The 24,338-nt window shown below is 33.8% G+C and overlaps 3 protein-coding genes, 1 non-coding gene and 1 pseudogene across 4 annotated transcripts; 3 read left to right on the forward strand and 2 right to left on the reverse strand.

Annotated features, from left to right (window-relative positions):
• Positions 1 to 338: 338 nt before the first annotated feature.
• Positions 339 to 1,480, forward strand: LOC140954484 (major pollen allergen Ole e 10-like). Its single transcript, XM_073404224.1, has 4 exons — positions 339 to 581; positions 676 to 722; positions 842 to 1,097; positions 1,216 to 1,480. Exons 1-4 carry the CDS (start codon positions 506 to 508, stop codon positions 1,242 to 1,244), a joined length of 408 nt encoding a protein of 135 aa, XP_073260325.1. The 5' UTR covers positions 339 to 505; the 3' UTR covers positions 1,245 to 1,480.
• A 1,436-nt stretch (positions 1,481 to 2,916) lies between these two features.
• Positions 2,917 to 5,712, reverse strand: LOC118041108 (S-adenosylmethionine synthase 1). Its single transcript, XM_035048240.2, has 2 exons — positions 5,560 to 5,712; positions 2,917 to 4,475 (listed from the first exon to the last, which is right to left on the reverse strand). The coding sequence occupies exon 2, from the start codon at positions 4,464 to 4,466 to the stop codon at positions 3,288 to 3,290; it is 1,179 nt and encodes a 392-aa protein (XP_034904131.1). The 5' UTR covers positions 4,467 to 4,475; positions 5,560 to 5,712; the 3' UTR covers positions 2,917 to 3,287.
• A 10,224-nt stretch (positions 5,713 to 15,936) lies between these two features.
• On the forward strand, positions 15,937 to 17,849 carry LOC140954536 (autophagy-related protein 8B-like; annotated as a pseudogene).
• TRNAF-GAA (transfer RNA phenylalanine (anticodon GAA)) lies at positions 16,604 to 16,676 on the reverse strand. The gene has a single exon. It is a non-coding gene; the product is annotated as a tRNA-Phe (tRNA).
• A 1,070-nt stretch (positions 17,850 to 18,919) lies between the features above and the next one.
• LOC118041107 (uncharacterized) lies at positions 18,920 to 23,838 on the forward strand. The gene is made up of 7 exons (XM_035048239.2): positions 18,920 to 19,374; positions 20,324 to 20,620; positions 20,916 to 21,124; positions 21,215 to 21,263; positions 21,383 to 21,472; positions 21,640 to 21,702; positions 21,978 to 23,838. Exons 1-7 carry the CDS (start codon positions 19,207 to 19,209, stop codon positions 23,535 to 23,537), a joined length of 2,436 nt encoding a protein of 811 aa, XP_034904130.1. The 5' UTR covers positions 18,920 to 19,206; the 3' UTR covers positions 23,538 to 23,838.
• Positions 23,839 to 24,338: the final 500 nt, after the last annotated feature.

Genomic DNA, 24,338 nt, shown 5'->3' on the forward strand with positions numbered 1-24,338 from the left:
TGCAAGTCTCTGCATAAATGGGAGAGATCAAGAGCATGGATGCTGGAGACATTGAGTAATTTTGTGGGGCAAATGAGAGGATTGAACCAAGAACAGAAACAGAAACGAGACACTGTCCAAACTCAGAATTGAAAAGCTGCATGAATGACAACGCATAAACCACAGCCTGTTTACAGACGCTTGACCATTTCTGTTGAGTTACGAGACCCCAAGTCACCCAACAGGACTTCCTTTCCACCGGAGCACGGTGCTTTGATTCTGCTTTTATCAGTACCTTTTGGGCTTTTTCAAAGCTGTTTTAGCTGCTCCTTTTCCCCTCTTTTCCTTGCTAGCAGCTAGGCAATCCCTTTGGAACATGGCACTCCTGTCACGATGGCGTTACTGACATTTTAATCATCTGTGTCGCGTTTTCTAATCTTACCGGTATAAAATACACTCTCCCCCTCAACGCCCACTAACTCCTTCACTCTCAAAACTTCTTGGCTACTCTAACAACATAGCTAAGATGGAGATTGCGAGGTATCCCTCGGCCTGCCTTCCTCTGGCCTTTGCTTTGCTTCTTTGTCTTGCTGTTTCTACAGGTCAGCAAGTTTTGCATCTCATGTTACATGTTTTCTTTTAATTTCAAGTTTAACTTATTGCATACTTCTGAATTGTATGTCTCCCACCATGCAGAGTCACAATCCGATGGCCATATTGGAGGAAACCAGGACCAGATCAGGGTAAAGGACATGTGGTGTATCTGTGATTGGGCCATGGCATTACACCACCCCTTTATTTATTTATTTCCCCTCTCATAAGTCCTAATAAATCAATAAAATGCTTTATACTTAATCTGTAGGCAGATGATGTTCAGAGCAGGTGGTGCATTGCTAAACCATCGGCATATAATTTTGAGCTTTTGCGCAACATGGATTATAGCTGTGGGCAAAATGGAGTGGACTGTGGGCAGATTCAACCAGGTGGTAGCTGCTTTCGTCCAGACACTACCTTTGGACATGCCTCCTACGCTATGAATCTCTTCTTCAAGGCTGCAGGAAAGCACCCATGGGATTGCCATTTCAATGGTACTGGCATTGTTGTTACTCAGGACCCATGTAAGTCACCTGTTGAGACTCTTCTGCCTGGGAATTTTTCAAATAACGATGTTTAATCTGTCCTTGTCATTGAGCAACAACTAACCAATATAAGGATGAATCTTCATGTCTTTTGCAGCCTTTGGTACCTGCACCTATCCCCTGTAATGCTAAGAGAGCTCGAGACAAGAAGGATCTTCATGTTTACTAGTAGTTTGAATAATTTTTCATTAAAGGATCCGAAATTATGATTTCCCATCTTGTAATGGGTAAAAGAGAGACAATCTCGTTTTGTGAAACGACGATGAATGGTGTCAATGCATTCCTTTGACTTCGACTATCTTCTTGTTTATATTTTTAAAGTGCAGTTTTTTTCTCCTTTTGGAAACTGAAAAACATAGACTGCTCGGATCTGTTCAGGTCCAAGAGGACCAAGACAACATTTTTCGTAAAGCTTAAAGCACAGAAGTTTTCTCCACCGATTACATTTCAAAATGATGAAAATGATAGACAGGGCTCCAAAAATTTTATGATTGCATCTCATTTGAGTGGCCCATCTTTTGATAGCAAGTAGAAAGGTGTGATGAGCATGTGTACTTCGAATACAACTTTTCTTTGGTTTATTTGAGTTTATGGTAAGTAATGGTTACGTATTTTTTATTTTAAAATATTTTAAAATAATATTTTTTTTATTTTAAAAAAATTATTTTTAATATCAGCATATCAAAACAATTTGAAAATATAAAAATATTAACAAAAAAATATTTTGAATTTTGAGGGAACGCGCATTCCCAAACACGTTAATCACATGATTGATTAATTACCAAATCATTAGTGATAGATGGATAAAAAAAATTAATAACATTTTTTTTTTAATTTAATTATAAACTTAAAATATAATGTATATTAAATGATATTTTAAAAAAATATTAATATAGTAATATATTGAAAGATATTTTTAAAAAAATATCAAGACTAAAACATATTGAATCGGCCAAATTAATTGTCAAATATATGACCCAAAAATAAAATTATAATAACTCTATAAAAAATAAATTATAATAACCTAGAAAGATATTTTAAAAATTCAATGCTGAAATAAATTTGAAAATGATAGGAAGACACGTCTTTTTCACCTTCTTGTCCAAACCATAAGCAATGGTAGCGGCAGTGGGCCGGCTCATTGATAATAACATGACATTCAAAAAAGCATCCTTTGTGAACCATTGAAGCAGGGACAGTGACCACTGCGTTCTTCACAGGGCTGCCAAGATAAGCCTCAGCAATCTAACGCAGCTTAACGAGCACCGTTGAAGAGACATTATAACAGATGAAGTGACAGATATTCTGCAACATATTAAACTCATACACCTAACAACTGAAGCAGGATATGGTATGATAAGAAATTTGTTGTTTTTTATTGATTTTGTGCAGAGGGTTGAAGTCGGGTTATGAATACCCGAATACTTGAAACTAAATCAGGTCATGATGGGATATCAAAAACCTACACCAGGCGAGTTTCAGATCAAGTATGGATAATAATTTAAAATTTGAGTTCAAGGATGAATAATGCAAACGTATACCCAGAGCCATTGTCTTCTACACAATGCGAGTTTCAGTTGTTTGATGGTTGATAACTCCAAGGAGATCATGGAACTTTTATTGTGTTCATAATCGTAGACGTCAGTTTAGGAACTTTATGGGCATTCCTTCTTTAAGGCTTCCCCACTAAGAGCTGATGACATGATCCAGCTGATATACATTACGTGTCATCACAGAAAGAGAAACTTCACATCAGCCTGTCATATCACGCTGAAAACTGAAAGGAAAGCCATGCGAATCAAATTGCAATGCAGTAATGCACGGTCTTGATTGAAAACAGAGAGAGTACAGCAGTTTGTTTCGTCCAAGAACACATTACTACATTTTTGCTGCTGCTCTACAGCTACCTCGTGCAAGCTTAACAGGCATTTGTAATTACTTCCATTGCCGTCAATTCAACCAAAATTATCACACTTTTTCACACCACCGACACTGGGAAAAAAAACACAAATAGTAAAAGAAAGGAAAATGAATAGGGTATCGTAGTGTATGAGATGAGACCGTGGCAGATTGCTAGTGATTATAGACCAGCAGCAAGAAAACAAGTCAAATTATTCATCAAGGACCCCAATAAAACAGGCATCGAACTAAAGGGATATGATAAATCACTCAAGCTTGGGGCTTCTCCCATTTGAGGGGCTTGACAACCTCCCAGGTGAAGTCTGGGTCATCCCTTCCAAAATGTCCGTATGCGGCTGTCTTCAAGAACCTATTGCCACCCCTCTTGAGATCCAGGTTGATGGTCATCATTCCAGGCCTAAAGTCAAAGTTCTCCTTCACAATCTTAAGAATCTCCTTGTCAGGAATTTTTCCAGTGCCGTAGGTGTCCACAAAGACAGACAAAGGCTCGGGTACACCAATAGCATAGGAGACTTGCACAATGCACCTACGAGCAAGACCATTTGCTACGATGCTCTTGGCAGCCTGCCTAACAATGTAAGCACCACTTCTATCCACCTTAGTTGGGTCCTTCCCTGAGAAAGCACCACCACCATGGGCTCCCCAGCCACCGTAGGTGTCAATAATGATCTTGCGTCCAGTGAGACCTGCATCACCATGAGGGCCACCAATAACAAAACGGCCAGATGGGTTTAGGTGGAAGATAGTTTTCTCATCAAGGTACTTCTCAGGGATGACAGGCTTGATGACATGCTCCTTTAGATCAGCAGCAATTGCATCATTTGTGACAGTCTCATCATGCTGAGTGGAGATGAGAACAGTGTGGACACGGACAGGGACCATTGCACCGTTGTCATTGTAGTATTCAACAGTAACCTGAGTCTTGCCATCAGGTCTTAGCCAAGGGCAGGTGCCATTCTTCCTAACTTCAGTGAGGCGAGCCCCGAGCTTGGTGGCAAGTACATGGCTCAAAGGCATATACTCAGGGGTCTCATCGGTGGCATAACCAAACATATGGCCCTGGTCACCAGCACCAATCTCCTCTGGCCGCTTGGTAAAGTGACCGTGGACACCCTGAGCAATATCAGGGCTCTGCTGCTCAATGTTAACCAAGACTTTGCACTTGTCAGCATCAAGACCAACATCATCAGAAATAAATCCAATGTTACGGCATGTGTCACGAACAATCTTTTCATAGTCTATCTTGCCCTTGGTGGTGATCTCTCCAAAGACCATGACCATGTTGGTCTTTGTACATGTCTCGCAAGCAACCTTGCTGTCTGGGTCCTGCTCAAGGCAGGCATCGAGCACCGCATCAGAGATCTGATCGCATAGTTTGTCGGGGTGGCCCTCGTTCACTGACTCGGATGTGAATAGAAAGGTTTCCATTTTCTCAAGCTGCAGATCACAAAATTCACAAAAGACCTCTTAATATGGTGACATGTGGCAACTGTGTACTTAATTACTATGGCAGGCAACATTCCATCTACGCGTAGGAATATGGGGAAGAAAGAGCCAAAAATATCCTCAAGATTGATTTAGATTATTCGTACTTTACAAAAACAAGTTACAAGATGGCATAATCCAAGTACAAGAAATGACAAAATCTCAAAAGTCTATACTCTAGAAAGATAGCAATAAAAAAGGAACAAAGAAGAAATAGATTCCTTCAGCACTGGAATGAGATAAACTCCTATAGAATCACGCTTGTAAAAAAAAGGAGTTAAGTAAAATCGACAATCCAACAACAGATCTACCGAAAGCTACCGACGGTAAAACTCAGGTATTAACAAGCTATAGTGAAAGTACCGAACGGCAAACAAAAATATTAGCTCCACGCACAGAGTGAAATTCAGGGGTGCTTCGCACAGTTTACAACAGTTTCTTTTCTACCATTAATCAAAAGTAGAGACCCCAGACGTGCCTCAATTACTTGCAGAAGTGCAAAGTTAGCTTTTTCTTGGCATAACTTGTACGGTAGAAATGGATAAGAAACACCAGATCTAATCCACTCACACTGAAACGATTATGATTGCGACCAGACATGGTCCATTGCAATTATATAAAAACATTTTTCGACTCTGCTGGATATATTTCTAAACACTTTTACCCCTAAGAAAACTATCAAATTGTAAATAAAAACCAGATCTTCTTCACTCTACTGCAATGTTGCAAGTGAAACACATGCCAAGTTTAATCTTCCAGACATCATTTACCGCACCCAATGACATTCAAAACGAAATCTTTAAATTCACGCGACAAGAAGAGAGCAGAGTAAACCAAACTGGTTGAACTAATAGATTAAAAGACCAGCAAGTACCCAGATCTGTAACTGTCTGAACCAAGTTAGCTCAAAAACTAAACACCACTCTTTTTAATTTGAAAACCAACATCAACATTGATTTTTCTAAGAATTGATAAACAAAAGCCATAAAGAGAGCATGAAGGCTAAATATAGAAGAGAAGTGCAACGAGATAATACCTTAGACTAGAGTAACCCTTACAGATCTAAAGAAAACCTCAAGACTTTGTCGGCCTGTGTTTGTGTTTCTAACCAGACCTACAGATTTCTTAGGCGGTGGTACGATAAAACGGCTTTAGTTACTCTGTATTTATAGACCAACTACCCTACCAACTGGTTACCGGATGACCTGGTTTGGAATCTTTGGATTCTTTTAAATCTACGGAGGAATCGGTATCTTGTGGTGCTAATTACTTAAAGGGCAAAACATAGCCGTTGGATGTCAGAATTTGGGGGCTGGTTGATGGGAGATAGGTTGGGTTTTTTTTTTTCATCGCCATAAAAAAAAATAAAGTAATTAAAAAATAATTAGTAACTGAGGTGATCTTTCAAAGGGATATTCAATTATGAATTTCACTGATTCAAGGGTCGAGTGTATTTTTAAATTTCTTTTTTTTTTTAATATTTAACATTATTCTTTAAGAAATACTGTCTTTGAAAATGAAAAAAAAAAAAAAAAACACTATAGTCAGACCCGCCTTGGCTGGTTACTGATAATGATTTGTTTTGTTTATTGATTGAAATAACCGGAATGACTAGTTACTCACCAACCTTAGCCGGTAGCCGGCTCAGTGACTTTGAGTCATGAGCTTGGCTCTTTAGATTCAGGTAACTGATAATGATGTGAATGGTTAATCCCACGCGCAGCATGACGCGTTACTGCATCAGCATGGCGGTTTATTGCTGGTGGTCCTCGTTCATCAGCGAAGTTTTCTCTAGGTAATAGATGGGCAAATGGCACCATCGTAAATGATGATAATCGAAAGACATTGCCCCGTTTATTTTGGGGGTTGCAAGGAGTTTTAAAAAAAAAAAAATTAAATTCGTTTATTATAATTTAGTTTTTTATATATAATTTTTAGATTGTTTTAATATATTAATATAAAAAAATTATAAAGTATATGTTTGAGTCACTGCAATATAGAAACTAGAACCGTTTTCTTTTTTTTTATTATTTCTTTATTAGTTGTTTATTTGAGAGTGTGGTTTTTCAAAGTATTTTTCATGCTGAAATATATTAAAATGATATTTTTTAATTTTTAAAAAATTATTTTTAAAATTAACATATCAAAATAATTCAAAATATATAAAAATAATTAACTTTTTAAAAAACATAATTAAGATCGCATTCCTAAACGACCTTGAAATTCTGCGTAGCCCGGAAAGTTCAAGTGCCAACTGCCAACCGTACAAATACTATATATAAATAACATTTGTGCACTCAACAAGAACAATATGATAATTGACACCTACTACAACGACTCAATTTTCAAAATAAGCTTAAAATAATATTAAGAAAAAAGTTAGAATCGGTAGGGGGTTGGTAAGCGTCACCAACTTTAATATTATTGTGATTTTGTTTGAAAATAAAATAGCGAGTATTTTTATTTTTATTAGAAAATATATTAAAATAATATTTTTTTTATTTTTAAAAATTATTGTTAATATCACTGCACTAAAAAAATTTTAAAATAAAAAAATAAATATTATCCTTTATTTTTTAAGAAGCAACACTAAACGAGGAAAAAATCAGAAACCTGAGCTCCTTTTTCAAGTTTGACTGTGGATGGAGTTTGGTCACCAACCAAATAGCGAGCCACTTGCTTTTATTATTTCTACATTATGATTATAAGGAAAAAAACAAGAAGAAGGAGCTCAAGCCAGCTGGGCTCAAGCCGAATGGGAAATTAGCCATAAGAATTGAGGTGGCAACAACTAGGCAAAGTGGGAAGTACACAAAGTGGGGCAGTTGGGATTTTTTAGGGGCTAAGCGAGGTGCGGTTCACACCTAGAAAAAGCATTTTCATGGAATTCCAAAAAGGTTGGGCTCACCGATTCCCGGATAGTGCCCGCCTTCGGTACGGTGAGCTGACTTGTCAGGTGACAGTGGCCCTTCGAAGACGTAAAACATTTTGGCAGATTTGGGATTATACTTTACACTGTATTATTTAATTGTATTATTACTGCAGGCAGGATTAATTTTTTTAATATAAAAAAATATTTAAATGTTATTAATATTTTTTTAATAAAAAAAATTTACACTATGTAAGGGTTAACTTGATATGACCGGTTAAATTTATGGATAAAAAAACAATCTGAATAAACTTTAAATACATAATTTGACTATAAAAGTTTTAAGATGATATTTTTTTAATATTAATATAAAAACATAGTGGACTCACTTGTGTTAACATATCAAATCCATGACTTAGGTTATCAAACTATGATGATTTAAAAAAAAAATATATATAAAATATAATTTTTAATTAACTTAATATCAAGTGATAACATTTTTTAAAAAAATCTATTACAAAAATGATCTAAAAAAGCAACTCAAATTAACCTGTCAACCTGCGACTCAGTTTATCATATCGAGATAACTTTATAAAAAATAAATTCAAATAAATTACGAAGTTCAATTCTCAATTAATCTAATGTTGAAGGATAAGAATAATAAAAAAATCAATTAAGAAAAGAACATAAAAAAACAAATCGAGTCAATCCATCAAACCCATAAAAAGCAAATCAAAACAAATTATGAAGTTCAATTCTCAATCTACATTGTCGATCCCAGTGTTGAACGATGAAATTTGTAAAAATTTCAATTACAAAAATAATCACAAAAAAAAGCCAAATTAATGTGGGTTAACTCGTTAAGCATGATTCTTGGGTCATGAGATCGAGATAACTTACTTAATAAAAAGCAAACCAAAATAAATAATAAAATCTAATTCTAATCAAATATGATATTAAATGATGAAATTAAAAAATAAATAAAAATAAAAACAAGTCAACTGGGCTAACTTGCTAAATTTGCAATCTGAATTATGAGATGAGAACAAGCCAATATAAAGCAAATCCAATGTTGAAGGATCTATGACTCGGATCATGAGACTAAAATAAACTTTTTAAAAATAAAATAAAAACAACCTAATTTAACTAGCGTTAAAATATCAAAACTCGCGACTCTAACCATTTGATTAGTATATCATCATAAAAAACAAATCAAAACACATTACGAAGCTTAATTTTCTACCGATCCAATGTAAAATAATGAATTAAAAAGAAATCAATTAAAAAGACATAGAAAATGATTCAAGTCAATTCATATTAACATGCCAAGTATTATATCCGGGCTATTAAATTGGAATAACCTAATAGAAAGTAAACAAAATAAATCGTGTATCCTAACTCTCAATCAACTAGATATTAGAGAATGAAATTGAGAAATAAAAGTTAAATAAGAAAAACCTAGAGTCAATCGGGTTAATCTGCTAAACCCTTTATCCATCGTGAAAGTGATATAACCAAATAAAAAAAATCTAATATTAAATGATGAAATTAAAAAAAATAAAATTAAAAAAACAAACAAATAAAACACTATTAATAAATAGTGCTTTGTGAGGAGGTGTGTAGTAAAAACACTTCTTTAATTAAAAAAATACAAAAATAACTCAAGTCAACTCGATTAACTCGTTAAACATTATTTTTGGATTATAAGGTTAAAATAATCTAATAGAAAACAAACAACACAAATTATGAAATTTAATTTTTAATCAACCTCGTATATTAATTAACCAAATAGTTTCAAATATATAACTAGAATAAAACTTAAACAAATAAAGCCGGTTAGTTTTTAGAAAACAATGAAAGTAAAAAAAATATTAAAAAAAAATAGTATATTTAGGGAAATGCCAGAGTCTCTAACTATGGCTTCTTAAAATATTGTAATATTTTTGTGGTCGTGCTATTTTAAAAAAAATATCTGTGCTAGTTTTCTCATTTTATTTTTAAATGTGTTAATTTAAAAAAAATCCAAAAATTCAAGGAGGCTGGGCAGGGAAAAAAGAAGCATTAGATGAAACCCATTAATAATAATAATAATAAAAAAGAAGAAGCATTATGCAATGACGTGGGAAAGATGAAGCTAGTTGGAAAACATGATGATGATGACGTGTTCGTGGATGTCTCTTGCTTTTTGTTGCCTTTCCGCAATCATGTATCATTATTTTAACACTTTAATTGATGTGTCCATTATACCCCTGGGCCATAGTGTATTAAGGACAAAATGTCTACCTACTCCTCCTATACGTGGTTTATGTAATATCCAAGCAACCAAATTTATATTTAAAGCTTTTATTATATTAGTAAATTCGGGTGACACAAAGGTGCCAAGTGCATGCTCTTTATCTCGTTTTTTTTTAAGTATTTTTTTATTTAAAATAATATTAAATTGATTTTTTAATATTTTATAGTTTTGACACGTTAATTTTAAAAAAAATAAAATATTTTTAAAATATTTTAAAATGAAAACTATTTTAAAACAGTACCAAACGTATAATAAGAATATATTGCTTTTTTTCCGTGACTAGCTAGAAATTAAAATTGTTTAGATCTTTTTTATATTCCATGCACTAATCAATGATGGAAAAATCAAAGCACTGACTTTTCTGCTAGCAAAGCCAAGAAGGCAATTACTAAATGACTCCATCCCCATAGCGGATTAGGTCCTTCGGTGGGTGGGAGTCTCATGTTAATATTAATAAAATGTAAATTATTAATAACAACGAAAAATAGTTCTTCAAAGTATACGAAAGTATGCAAGTATACTGCCATTTATATTTTATATCTAATTTAGTTTTTAATTTTTTATTACTATTTAATTTTTTTATTAATTTTTTTTAAATTTTATCTTTAATTATTAGTTTTATTAGATTTTTATATCAAATTTAGTAATAAAGCTAAGCTATAAAGATTACTTTCTCCACTTTATCCCTAAAAAAAAAACCATTAGCCTTAAGAGGTAATTTAGTATTTTTATAAAAGCGCAATAGTCATTGATTAGGGGTAAAATTGACTTCTTGCTTCTTTTATGAACAATACAATGACTTAATTAGCGAGTACCTATAGGTTTTTTAGATATTTTTCTTTTCTTAGCATAATTAAATTAGTAAATTATCCTGGAAAGAAATAAAAATAAAGCTTAATTCCAAGGGGTTTTTCTTTTTTTTTTTTGCATTTTGATTTTTTTTGTTGTTATCAAGTTGATTTATATGGAAAATTTGTTTTTTTAAAAATATAAAATATTAATAAAAAGAAAAAGTGGTTGGTCAAAGTATGAGATTGTCATACTATTTATATTTCATATCCAATTTAATCCTTATTTTTTATTAATATTTTTTTTATTTTCTTTTGATTTATTTTATCTTCTTCAATTTCATAACTTATCATCAAGTTTTATTTGATTTTTATATCAACTTTATTTTTGATTTTTTTGATTTTTTTAATCATCTCAATAATTAAATTTTATTTCAATTTCATTCATCATCATTTGATTTTATTTTTTTTCATATCGAATATTACATTTTTTTTCCAATTTCTTCCTTGGAATTTTTTTATTAAGTCATGAACCTTCAAAGGTAACACGGGATAATTTTAATATTTTTTAGGTTCTTATATATATATATTTAATTTTATTCTTTAATATTTAATTTTTAGGTCTTCATTAATTTTTTTTTTAATTTTTTTGTCTATAAAATTATCCAAATCCTATAACTATAGTTGCAGGGTTGACATATTAACATGAAATTGACTCAAAATATTTTTTTGCTGCTTTATGTTTTTTCCAGTTTCATGCCTCAATATTTTTCTCATTCAGAATTTACGTTATTGGTTTTTTGAATTTGCCTTCTGCACAGGTAGTCCCGGATTCATATGCCATTTTGATTTACTATTAATAATTTTTTATATAACATATGTTCCAGCTTCCTTGCAAGTGTTTTATATCTAAATGCATATTTTTTAAATGAAGGATATTTTAATATCAAATTTTAAAATTGGGTGGATGAGGTTAATTTGTGGCGATTCGGATTATTTTGTATAGCCTGAAATTAATGAATCTCTCAATAAACCAAAAGAAGAAGAATCGTCCGGTTTTGAATGACAGGAACTGTCCAAATATTTGGTTGCTAATTTCTTAGCCGCAGGGACTTCATCGGAATCTTGTCTGGTTCGAGTGAAAGACAATATATCGTCATGCAGGCTCAGGCATCCTTACGTAGATTTTGAATGACAGGGCCTGCCACCTCATGCCGTTACAAGATCACTGATAAGAACGGTCCGGTTTTAAATTGCTTTGGCTGATGTTACATAAAGTTTGATTCCTTCTGCCAGCTTTTCTTCTTCGTCACGAACCTGCAAAAGAAGGAACAGATTCTTAGGTTTAAATCAGATAAACTTAATGACCTCTAAAAGTAACAACTAGCTCTAACTTTCTCTTCTCTTCTTTTCTTTTTCCCATGGCTATCTCCGGGAATTTATTGCGTGCTAGTGAAGTCTTCAATTATCCAGTAACAGCAGACACTCGCAATAACAAGAATCAACACAGGCATGAGCATGATAAAAGAAAAAGGAACAAGAATAAAAGAAAAGAAAAAGGGATTATTCCAAATCAATCTGTAAAGGATCGTCCGAATATTTCCTTGCCGTTTTTTAAACCCAGGTAGGCATTGGTTGCAGAGAAAAGCATGCTCTGCCGCTCGAATGGAGAGTTCCTAAATTAACTTCCAAATACAACCGAAAGGACATGTTTATTTTTATCAAGGACCAAATATATATTCAACTCTCCCAGTTCGAGGCTATTAGGAAAACTATGGACAGAACATTGATGGTATCTCAGATAACATGTATTAGTTTAGTGAAAACCACAGAGTCCCAAACTTTAAATTTAATTTCCCAAGAAAAAGATTGAACTGCAGGCTTCTAGCTGATATTCTATTGCATTATTTCTTGTTATGTCCAGTAACTAAGGACTTGTTTGTTTCCAGGAATTCATTTTCCTGGAAACCACTTTCCCCACTTTCCTATGTTTGGCAAGCACAAGGAAAATCAGTCAAAGAAAACTCAATTCCAGTCAACGGAAAAATTAAAACGTTAGCGTAGGAAAGTGTTTTCCTGTTTTTAAAACCGGAAAACACTTTTCTTTTTTTTATTAGCAAAAAGTGTTCTTTGTCTCAATAAACCAAATCTCTCCCAAATAATTCACGCAGATCAACTGCAAGCATCTTTCATCTTCCAGGTAATTTTTTTCCCTTGTTTATCTATTATTTCACTGCAATCATGCTCTGTAAATGGTTAGAAGCCGGGTATTTCACTGCAACCTCCCATGCTCTGTTAATTTCACCGGAATATCTGTAAACCAAAACCCATGGAAGGCAACCCATTCAACCATAGCAAACCGAAACCATAAGGAAAAATCAACCACAGCAAACCCAGAAATTGAACCCAGAAATTAACCAAACACATACCCATACACATACACGGCAAAATTATTTCTTTTCGCCATTGTTGCTATCACAGCAAACAATCACCACTGTCACAACAAACAATATGGTGAATTCAATTCAATTAGAAGGAAAGGCATTGGATCCGGGAATGGAAATGGAGAATTGGAGAGGGAACCTGTTGGTAGAGAGCTGCATAGAATCGCTTGGAGTATGTGGGGCCAGAGCTTGCCCTCGCCATCGCCATTTCTTACAATAATTACTTTGCCTGTGTGTGTTGTTGTAAAATTTGAATTCATTTTGAGTGAGATTGGAAGGGAATGAATGAATGAGAGAAATATTAAGAAAGGAGGAAAACAAATGTTTGGGATCGGTTATGGAGAGGGAGTGCTTGTAGTGATAGGCAGCTTGTAGTGATAGGCATGTTTGGTGGGGTTTTGTAATAATTTGGTTTTATTTATTTATTTATTTTGGTGGGGTTTTGTAATAATTTGGTTTTGTAATAATTTTGGTGGGGATTGCTTCTTTTTTTTTTTTCTTTTTTTTTTTAAATATTAAAAAGATAATTGCCTTTATGTGTACAAAAAAAATATTTATCCAAAAAACCCATAAAAATATTTTTGTATGTATTTATCTTTTAAAAAATTCTTTATACAAAAAAAAAACCCAAATATATAACTCTTACCATAAACTAATTTGGCTTTTTTCATATGAAAAAAAAAACTTATTTTAAGCTTTTAAAATTGAAAAAAAAATATATTAATAGGTTTTACGTAAAAAAATATTTCACAAGCTTATTTCTCTATAATATGATATGACATATATAGTTATATTTTATAAAATAAGCTATGTATAAATATAGGATATAATAAAAAAAATCCATCATTATACTTTTTAGATTTCAATTTTTTTTTATTGTAAGTGATATTAAATATTTTATATATATTAGATAAACTTGAAAAAAAAATTAATTCATTAATAAATTATTTTCCAGTTCATTTTCCATAACACAACCAAACACTGGAAAGTGTTTTCCAGTTCATTTTTCATAACACTATCAAACATCGGAAAATACTTTTCCGGAATTCACTTTCCAGGAATTCACTTTCCCCGGAATTCACTTTCCAAAAAAAACAACTTTCCTGCAAACAAACTGAGCCTAAGCAGCAAGCACTTTCTGTACTTCAGTTGACCAGATCTAAGTACTTGAACATGCCAGCATATTTGAAAAGAAAAAAAAAAAAATTCAAAATCAAAACTTTATGACCCCAAACCAATAAGTTTAGCATTCTACAGAACTAAAACTTGACTCCACTAGTGTTTCCGGTGGTTGATTAAGTTATAAACGCATGAAAAAATATAATAAAACAGCAACAAGAAATTCGAAATGAACAGCTCCAATTCAACAAGTGAGCATTGAAACACATCTTAATTCTCTAATAAAAGTTTTAAGGTTATTAATAGAGTTTGTTTCTCGAGTAATCAAGAAAATATGCAAGAAACTATTATTATCTCGGACAATTTTTTTCACACACACACACACACATATATATATATATATATTTTTGGCTAACTTAGTAAAACAACTCACAATAACAACAAAAAGAAGCTCGTTTCTTAAGAAAATAGTTGATGCGTTTGAAAAGAGGAAAATATATACGTTTGATATTACTATTAAATACTCTTTGTCTACATTTATGCAAACCCTACCTTTTTAATTACAATACTTTCCACGCAAAACATTTTTTAGAAAGTTAATTTGAATGAAAGATTAGAGCTAGCCTTCATTAGATTGCGTTTAGATTGATCTCTTGATGATTGGATGGTGTTCTTTGCTTATAATATTATAAATTAATTTTAATATAAAAAAATGCATCAGTTTCAATAGATGGACTCGTTAGATATTTTAGAATAGTTTAAAGATAAAATAAATTAAATAAACGTATAGAGAAGAGAGTTGTTGGAGGCAACCATGTAATATATGGATAGGCTGAGCTATTTTTTTCTCTCTTTAAAATATAAATTTCTATGAGCAGGTGAAAACCAATCTGAAAACTACTCTCAATCAAAAGCATTCATGATCTTGAAGAAAGCCTTACAAGACTTGCAGTCCATCCCATCTGAAAATATTCTGGTACTAACAAATATACTCTTTTTTTTTTTTTTTCTATTGTAAATTATGCTTTCTGTTCCTCCTAATATTCTTTTCCTATTGTAAATCTGTTCATTTTTCTCCTAATATTCTGTCAACGTTTTCATGCAGAGTGTGCTGATCGCTTTTATTATGCGAACATTATCCAGATTTAAGGCCTTTAAAAGTTTAATTGCATAATCGCTTTTTATTATTATTTTTATATATAAAAAAGATGTGATTGCGTACCCTGTTAACATCAACAAAATTTGGAACGGTTTGAATGTTTATATGTGGGTAGTCAACCTCCTCCCAAAGTTGACAATTTTTTTTATTCCTCTTCTTTTTTTAATTTTTTTCTTTCAATATCATTCTTCAATATTTTTTTAATTTTGAATACCTTTTTATAATCTATTTTAATTTACTTTTTATGAAATTTTCATAATTTTAAACAAGTATTTTAATATTTAATTTAATTTATACTTGATTTTAAGAAAAGTTATATTTGTTATCCTCTTGTTATTGTATAATTAAATAAAACATGGTTAAAAATAATTTTTTGTTATTGTATAATTAAGTTAAACATAATTTCAAAATAAAATTGTTAAACCAAACAGAGTCTACGATCCAAATTATTCATTTTTTTTTTCATGTTTTAACCCTCTAAATGTTAAGAGATAAGGAAGAAAACCACTATTGAGGAGAAGAAAAATGCCATGTTGACCATGTTTTGGGCACTGAAAAGCTAATTTTAGTTTTAATGAGTTTATTTTCTCGAAGATAGAATAGAGGTGATGTTGTTATTTAATTTTGTAAAAAAAAATATTAATCAAGATTCATGAAGTTTTTTTATTAGTTTAATTGTTTTTAGAGATATTTCTAAAAGAAGTCGGTTACCTCGAGGAACGAAACACCCGAGACCTAATGAGTGAACTTGGGGGCAAACACCCAAATCAGCTTTCACTTATGAATGAGTTTGAATGTGTAAGTTGAAAATTTTGACTCTTTTTTCACGGAAGATAGCGATTTTGAAAGAAATAGTTGAAGAAGGAAAGGGCGATGATTCTTCTTCGTTGAAGCTACAAGTAAGTCCATGGAAACGAATTACATCAAAATCTTGAAAGGATTCTATTATTTTTCCTGATTCTATATTATATCACAGGATCTGCGATCCTTTGCCTGTTTTAAATTCTCAGAAGAAACAATTTTACAAATACAAAGAAAATTGAAGTGACGGGGAGAGAGAGAGAGAGAGAGAGAGAGAGAGAGCTGCGAGTTAAAACGGAAAAAAAAAAAAAAAACACAAAGAAAATAACAGCGAGGAGGAAAGAGAGAGCTGATACTTCGCCTAGGTATCGTCCTCTCTCTAGTTTCGACTTGCTCTGTTTCTGCTGCTCTTCCATGACTGATGCTGTGCTTGTGCCTGTGCACAAACCGTAAACTGACTTGTTTTAATTATAAAAAAGCTGAGGGTGTTGTGGTCTGTGGGCCGGGTTTTTTTTTTTTTTAGAATCCTTTTTTTATATTAAAAAAAAAAAGTTAATTTCCTTAGATGAAAAGTAATTAAAAAAATACTCTGGCTAAAATAATATGCGGTGAGCGTGGATCGAACACGCGACCTTCAGATCTTCAGTCTGACGCTCTCCCAACTGAGCTATCCCCGCTAGCTGCGTGTTTCAGTTATATTTATTAATTTATTCTGTTAAAAGTAAGCAGTATTTCATTAACAGTTAGCAGTGACTGTTTCTTTCGGGGTCTTCTCTCGCGCCATTTAACATCTATTATCATCCTAGCTGCTTTATCGTCATCATCTTTCATCTCTCTCTGTAATCGAGTTAGATTAAAGAAACCTCTTTATTGTAATGGGCACTGCGAGAAGGGTTTTATCAGTCCTGTGATTAAGTATCATGGCGGTGATTCTAGGGAGAAATCTAATTTGAAAGAATCTGTTGTGACTGAAATCACCGTGGAGTCAATCCTATCTGGGAAACTGTAGCCTTTGCAGAATCTCACTGAATATGTGTTTTCCATGTTATTGAGGTTTTGTGTGTGCTGATAAATGGTGCTTACACGTAGTACTTTCTCACTCGCAAGTATTAAAGAAATAGCTTGTTTAATGCGTATCTTTGCACTCATTTATTTATTTCTTTTTATTTTTCCTCGCGCATAGATGTCTGGTTCCTCGAGACATGTCTGTTAGGCAATTCATTCACATTTTAAGCAGCAGGCTTCATTGGACACCTGGGAAAGCCCTGCTTGTGTTTGTCAAGGGTACCTTACCTCAAACAGGTCAGCTTACAATTCACTGTCATTTATTTTCTCTAAATTCTGTTGCATGAAGATTTCTCCATGATAATTGGCTGTTATCTGGTGCCTGTGACTTTTTCCTGCAGCTGCTCTAATGGATTCCGTTTAAGAATCCCTGAAGGACGAGGATGGATTTCTATACAAGTGTTATAGCAGTGAGAAGACCTTCGGTCATAGTGTTCCGATTTGTTAACAATTGAATGTCATCACTGTGCATTCCTCGCCATTGAGGATCAGTGTTTAGAACCCCCCCTCATCGCTACATGAACTTGTACCTGTGGCATCTGGAAATCCTATAAACATCTAAGCCATTTATACTGTGTTCTGGCAAAGGAAAAAAACGTCTATCATGTGGACCTGAGAAATTATTCTATTTCTTCACACTCGCTCATGGAGAGTTAACGAGCAAAGTGTAGATTGGCCTTCAATAGTGATGACTTTTGAAGAAATGGAAACCATGTCCCTAAAGAACTTTCATGTCATCAAATTGTTGTGGTTTTCAGTTTGATCGTAATTCAAATGATTTTTTTAAGGTCTTAATTGTTAAGGTTAAGGTATACTTGAGCGATATCAAGTAGTTAATCTATGTCTTAATATTTTATCTTTAAATATTAGATTGTTTGGATTCAGGTTTGGTGATATTTTTTAACTTGAATTTTTTGAAGTTAAGTTAGTCACATAAATTTTTTTATTTTTATTTTTAATATTGGATCTATTAAAAATAAAGTTTTTTTTTTTCATTTGTATTTTTATAAAGTTGTCTTAGTTGAATTGGATATTTTTATTTTTTTTAAATTGATTTTGTTTTTTTATTTTATCTTTTAATATTTAATTGAAAATTAGATATTATAATTTTTTTTATTTGTTTTCTACAAGAAAATCCTGATTTCATGAACCAAATTATGAGTTTGATGAGTTGACTCAAGTAATTTGTATATTTTATTTTTATTTTTTTTAAAATTTTATCTTTTAATAAAAGGTTGATTAGAAATTAATATTTATAATTTATTTTAATTTGTTTTTTATTATTATGATCTATGATCTGGATTATAGATTTGATAGATTAACCTGAGTTAATCCAACATGTCACAATCTTAATATTTTTTTAAAAAATATCATTCAATATATTATTACATCAATATATTAAAATTGTCACTATCTATTATATTTAAAAATTATTTTATTAAAAAACATGTTATCAGTTGGATAATTTTTAATGTTAAAAAAAAAATTAATGCAACTTCCGGCGCATGACCTAGTTAAGCTTTAGCAGAAATAATAGACCTCCAAAGGCACGAATCATTATAAAAATTCTTAAGCTTAACCGATTATGAATGTTTCTGAAATAAAAAAAATTGCCAAGAAATTATTGTTTGCGTGGCATATACTTCACAAATTTAGCAGAAACACTATTTTCTTTTCTTTTGTTTTCTTTTTTTAAAGGGGAAAGGAAAGTAGAAAGAAACCGGATCATCGCGTGCCGAACAATTACTAAAGGTGGCTGCTGGGCCCCGTGGACTGAGACCCAATCCAATCCAATACTTGGGAAGTAAGTTTTGCCTTCAATGGTAATAATAGCAGTCCATCCTTTTTTAATAAACCAAGAAAGAAAAACGTAAAGTTACAAGATTGCCCTCGTTGGATCAGTACTCCTGCGGTGCCCTGAATTTCACAGGATTCTCCAAAATCCTCAAACCAAACCATTTCTTCCAAGGACATAAAAAAAATACACCAAAATTGGGTACCTCATTTTGTTTTATTTTTCCTAACTCACCACCCTCAACCCTAGATCTCTCCTTGTAACCTCCAATCTCTGTTTATCTCCCGGAGATCGATTTTCATTTGTCTTTTTTTTGGTGGTTTTTGTGAGTTTTGAAAGAGAGGGAGATGGACGATAGCTGTGCGGTGTGCGCGGAGGTTCTAGAATGGGTTGCCTACGGCGCGTGTGGCCATCGTGAAGTTTGCTCCACGTGCGTGGCTCGGCTGCGTTTCATCTGCGACGATCGCCGCTGCTGTATCTGCAAGGCCGAGTCATCTGTCGTTTTTGTCACCAAGGTTAAGCCTGCCTTTTCAAATTCCTTTTCTTTTGTTTGGTTTTGATTGCTAATTCGTTTTGAGTTTGATGATGGGTGTGGTTAATTGCTAATCACTGAAGTTATGCTGTTTTCTTCAGCTTTGAATAAGCAAGTGCGCAATCTGTGGCCTCAAAAAGGACTCATTTGCAACAGTTGGTTTAAATAGAGGCCTGATTGATTGCTGGTTTTGAATCTTTACCAAGCTATGTGAAGCTTCTTTGTTTTCTTAGACCCTCTTAGGAAGTAGTAATAGTGAAGCAGCTATTTTTTGAACATTCAAGGGTCTTTTCCATCACTAAAGAAGAATTTATGACAAAATCCACTAGTTTCAGGACTGTTTCAAGCATTTTTGCTATGTGGCAGCGAATGCTATCTGTTAAGAATAATGACAAAAGAAAATGTAGAGTGGTATATAGAAGCTAGAACATCCATGCACCTTGAAAGTAAAAGGCTATTGCCAGGGGACTGGACCTCATAGGTAGTTTTCCCCGCATATTTTGTAGAAAACAAGCATTTTGTGCATACATCATTTAGTGTTTTTTAAGGGACTGTTGCTGAAGCAATGTAGAGTCAGCGGATTCATAGTCAGGTTCAATATCAAATATCATTTCGCCTGGCACAAATCATCCCCGCGCTCCAATTTATAAGACAAAGGACTCATCATTCAGAATGTGTTAGATGGAGTTTGCTTTCAGAAAATAATATATGGTCAAGAACGCTTTTGTTGTATTTTGGGCTTAATGTGAATGGTATTCATTTTTAGTTTCTTTTTGCACTTTTATTTTTTGTTGTAGTTTCAAATCTAATACATTTAAGGTGTGGTATTGAGAAGCAATGTCTACTTGGTTTTTCAATTTGCCTCACTGCTTTTGTTCATATTTTTTATTGATAAATGACACAAAGCGCTCTATATTTTGCTGTTCCTGCAGGCTTTAGGAGATTATACAAGGTTGATTAATGACTTTTCAGTCTTGCCATCCGAACCAAAGGAGGGTCGAATAGGATATTACTGGTACCATGAGGACACACAGGCATTTTTTGATGATGTTGACCATTACAAAATGATAAAGGCCATGTGCAAACTGTCATGTAGTTTATGTGACAAGGAGGAATCAAATGATGGATCCAAGCGCCGGGGGAAGTTTAGGAATATTAATCAGCTGAAGGGTCATTTATTTCATCAACATAAATTGCATATGTGTAGTCTATGTTTGGAAGGACGAAAGGTAAAATCTTAGTTATTGTTATCATGTATGACATGTTTTCTTATTTGAATTGATTGTACATTGAAAGTTATTCTTAGGTATAATCAAGTTGAGATTGCTTAGAATTTGTGTATGTTATTTTTTTTTTGTAATGCTATTATTGGCATTTTTTCTTATTATTTGGGCATCTTATCCAATGCAATTTTCAAATTGATTTACATGAGGCTCTAACTACTTTATCCTGCATAGTTTTCTAATGTTATCTTAAACCAATCTACCTTTTTTTTTGGCTTGTAACAACTTTTGGATTTAACAGGTTTTTCTTTGTGAGCAAAAACTATACACTAGAGCACAATTGAATCAGCATATAAGCACGGGTGATTCCGAGGTTGATGGGAGTGAGAGTGAAAGAGGTGGCTTTATGGGACATCCCATGTGTGAATTCTGTAAAAAACCATTCTATGGAGATAATGAGTTGTACACACATATGTCAACCGAACACTATACCTGTCATCTATGCCAGAGGTAATAGATGCTATAGTTTGTACATGTGATATCGTAAGGTGCATGCATTTTTAGATAACCTCAAATAACTTTCTATAATGTTCAATGCAGGCAGCATCCAGGTCAATATGAATATTACAAGAATTATGATGATCTAGAGGTAAGATTGGTCTTTTTTTTTTAAATGTATTTCAATGTTTGAGATTAACATGCTGACATGTTTTTTTAAGTGTTCTTTAACTAAGAATATTTATCTAAACAAGTGAATTTCTGTCACAGGTTCACTTCCGTCGAGACCATTTTCTATGCGATGATGAGGAATGTCTTGCCAAAAAGTTTATTGTCTTTCAAACTGAAGCAGAGTTGAAGGTGATTGAGAAAGCTCCATTGACTTGGTTTCCTTATGTATACTGTTCAAGCTAAAATTTCTTTGGTCGTGTGATCACAGGGGCAGGGTTGGGGTTGGGGGTCTTTGTTGATTTAGATCTCTCTTACTGGACCAGTTCAAGTCATTTAATATTGTTTTTATATTTCAGAGACATAATACAATTGAACATGCTGGACATATGTCTCGTTCTCAGCGAAATGCTGCTCTCCAGGTACATGTTGTTTTTACTTTTAGAACCCATCCTTAAAGGATGTGGTTCTTTCTAGATGATATCCGACCGCCTCATTTCATCCTTTATGGTTCACTCATTTATGGGCACCTTTTGTAGTTATTTTGGATGTCTCTGTTTGTCTTGTTATTCATTTGATGATATCTGACCAGCATTTGTTCTTTTTTGTTTCCACTCATTTAGGAGCACCTTTTGTAGTTATTTGGATGTCTCAGTTTGTTTCTCTTGTTATTCATTTGCTGATTTCCATGAATCAGATTCCAACTAGCTTTCGATATCGTCGAAGTAATGAACAAGATAATCGTCGTGGAAGGGGACGGACATTCTGTCTTGATCAATCTGATAACCAACTCTCCATAGCCATTCAAGCTAGCCTGCAGACAGCAAATTCTGAAAGCACATCTCGTGATCGATCAGCTAGTGCGCAAGTGATCTCCGATCATGTAGATTCAAATGATATTGATCCAATAGTTCAGCCTTTTGAATCATTAACTGGTACAGATCCTGAGACAACATCGAGATATCTTCAAGCCTTGGGACACTCTTCTAGGAATGCAACTTTGCAAGAATCTTCCTTTCCTCCTCTTTTTACGATTCCTACCACTGGTCAAGAAAACTCCAAAGATGAATCAGAAGGTTTGCCTAATAATACGATGGCAGCACATCTCCGGCGCCAGGCCAACAGAAATGCAACTTTAATCAATTCATCTCAGCAATGGCCGACAGCAAGCCATGGACATGGATCAAGTAGTCCAGCACTATATAGGCCTACATTAAATACATTGCCTTTGAGCTCAAGAAGTTCTGCTGGTGGACCTGGTCTCTCTAGTTATGCAAGTTCAATTCAGGCTCAGTCTCAGGCCCGACCCTTAGTGGTTCGTGGGCGTCTCCCAGTTGGTTTGTTGGGGAGCTCAGGCAGCACAGGTAGGATGAGCCACTCTTCATCAGCCCCAAATCTTGCTGAGACTGGATCATTGAAACCCTCCATTTCAGATTTTCCTCCAGTTTCTGCAGTGCAGATGCACAAGATGCCCTCCAGTAGCCAGGGTGTGCTGAACGTGGAAGATGTTCAAACTGCAAACAAGTCATTGGTGGAAAGGATACGTGCTGCTCTTGAAAATGACGAGGATAGATATGCTCTTTTTAAAGATATATCTGGACAGTATCGACAGGGCTCAATTGGCACAGGAGAGTACCTGGATTATGTGCAGCAATTTGGGCTGTCACATTTAATTCTTGAGTTGGCTAGACTTTGTCCTGATGCTAAGAAGCAGGAAGAGCTTGTTGACACCTACAATGCTAGTTTGAGAAGCAATGGGAAGAAAGAGAATGGTTGGGGCCGTGGTAGCACCCATTTAAAAGGCACTACTGGATCTACTAAGAAAGGCAAGGGAATAGCCGTTGAAGACAGCAGTTCAAAGGATAGGTTGGCGGATAGCTTTATTAACTCTGTTCGGGCTCTGCAGTCGAATTACAAGCCTGTGGAAGAAGAGGTGCAGCTATCGAAAGATGGGTATCGGACTGCCAAAGGCAAGTCAAATGTCATTCATAATGAGTTGCAAATGGAACCAAGAATCCAAAATGATTCTTTATCTAGTAAAAATATAAAAGATGGGGGTAATGAGAAGCAACGGAAGAAAACCTCCAAGTTTCATAGAGTGAGGCTAGGTGATGGTTCAATGGCAGCCCTTTTGGATCTCCAAAACTCTGATCCTGATCCTCACAACACAGGGGAAAACAGGATAGATGATAATGGTAATTCAGGACCTGTGCGTGGAGTCTGGCGAAAAGGTGGGGGACAAAAGCTATTTTCATGAACAGTATTTTAGTATAGTAAATAAGAGGGACGGGTATTAAACAAACGCACAATAGAGATGGAATGGATTCCAGCAAACTCCTTTGGTTGCTGTGGCTTTGCAACGTGCTGCCATTTTTGAATTCTCTTCACCGATAAGGTGATCAGCTTTTGTTACCGTTAATGCAATTGAGATGGGTTTGTCCATCTCTCACAGTTGATATCAGAAATTGTTCATGGACATCACGAATGAAGAAAGCAGATATAATTTTAACTGTTCGGATGAAGTAATAAGTAAAGTGGTGTTTGTGAAATTGTGTTTATGATTGACTGGTAAAATTTACTTTCAATGATGACTTAATTGGAGGAAGGAGATGTGTAAACTTCCTGCAGCAGCGATTGTAGTAAAGAAAATTGAGTTTTGAGAATATATTTTTTCTCGACATAATCAGTTTCAGTTGAAGAGGAAATTTTGAAAATGGTTTAATTTGGCCAAGAGTGGAAGAAATTTAAAGGATCCAATGAAGATGGATTATACAAAGATGAGGGTTAAAATTGAGTTAAGACAAACTCCATTAAATCAACAACTCAAAGTTTATCCAGTGAAGATTGGCTACCACCAACAGATCTCTACATCCTATAATGCACAATACTAGGCATAATCTCATGAACACTGTAATTTATGGATGTACTATCATGAACCTTTGTTAACACTGTTAAGTTGTCATGCTCATATGAGCCAGTTAATATTGCATTTTTGGTAGCTGGGTGCAAGCAAAGCTCCAATTGAGACCTTTCATCATAAGCAGACGTACCAAACTAC

Source organism: Populus alba, chromosome 14 (assembly GCF_005239225.2).
Source record: "Populus alba chromosome 14, ASM523922v2, whole genome shotgun sequence".
Lineage (NCBI taxonomy): Eukaryota > Viridiplantae > Streptophyta > Magnoliopsida > Malpighiales > Salicaceae > Populus > Populus alba.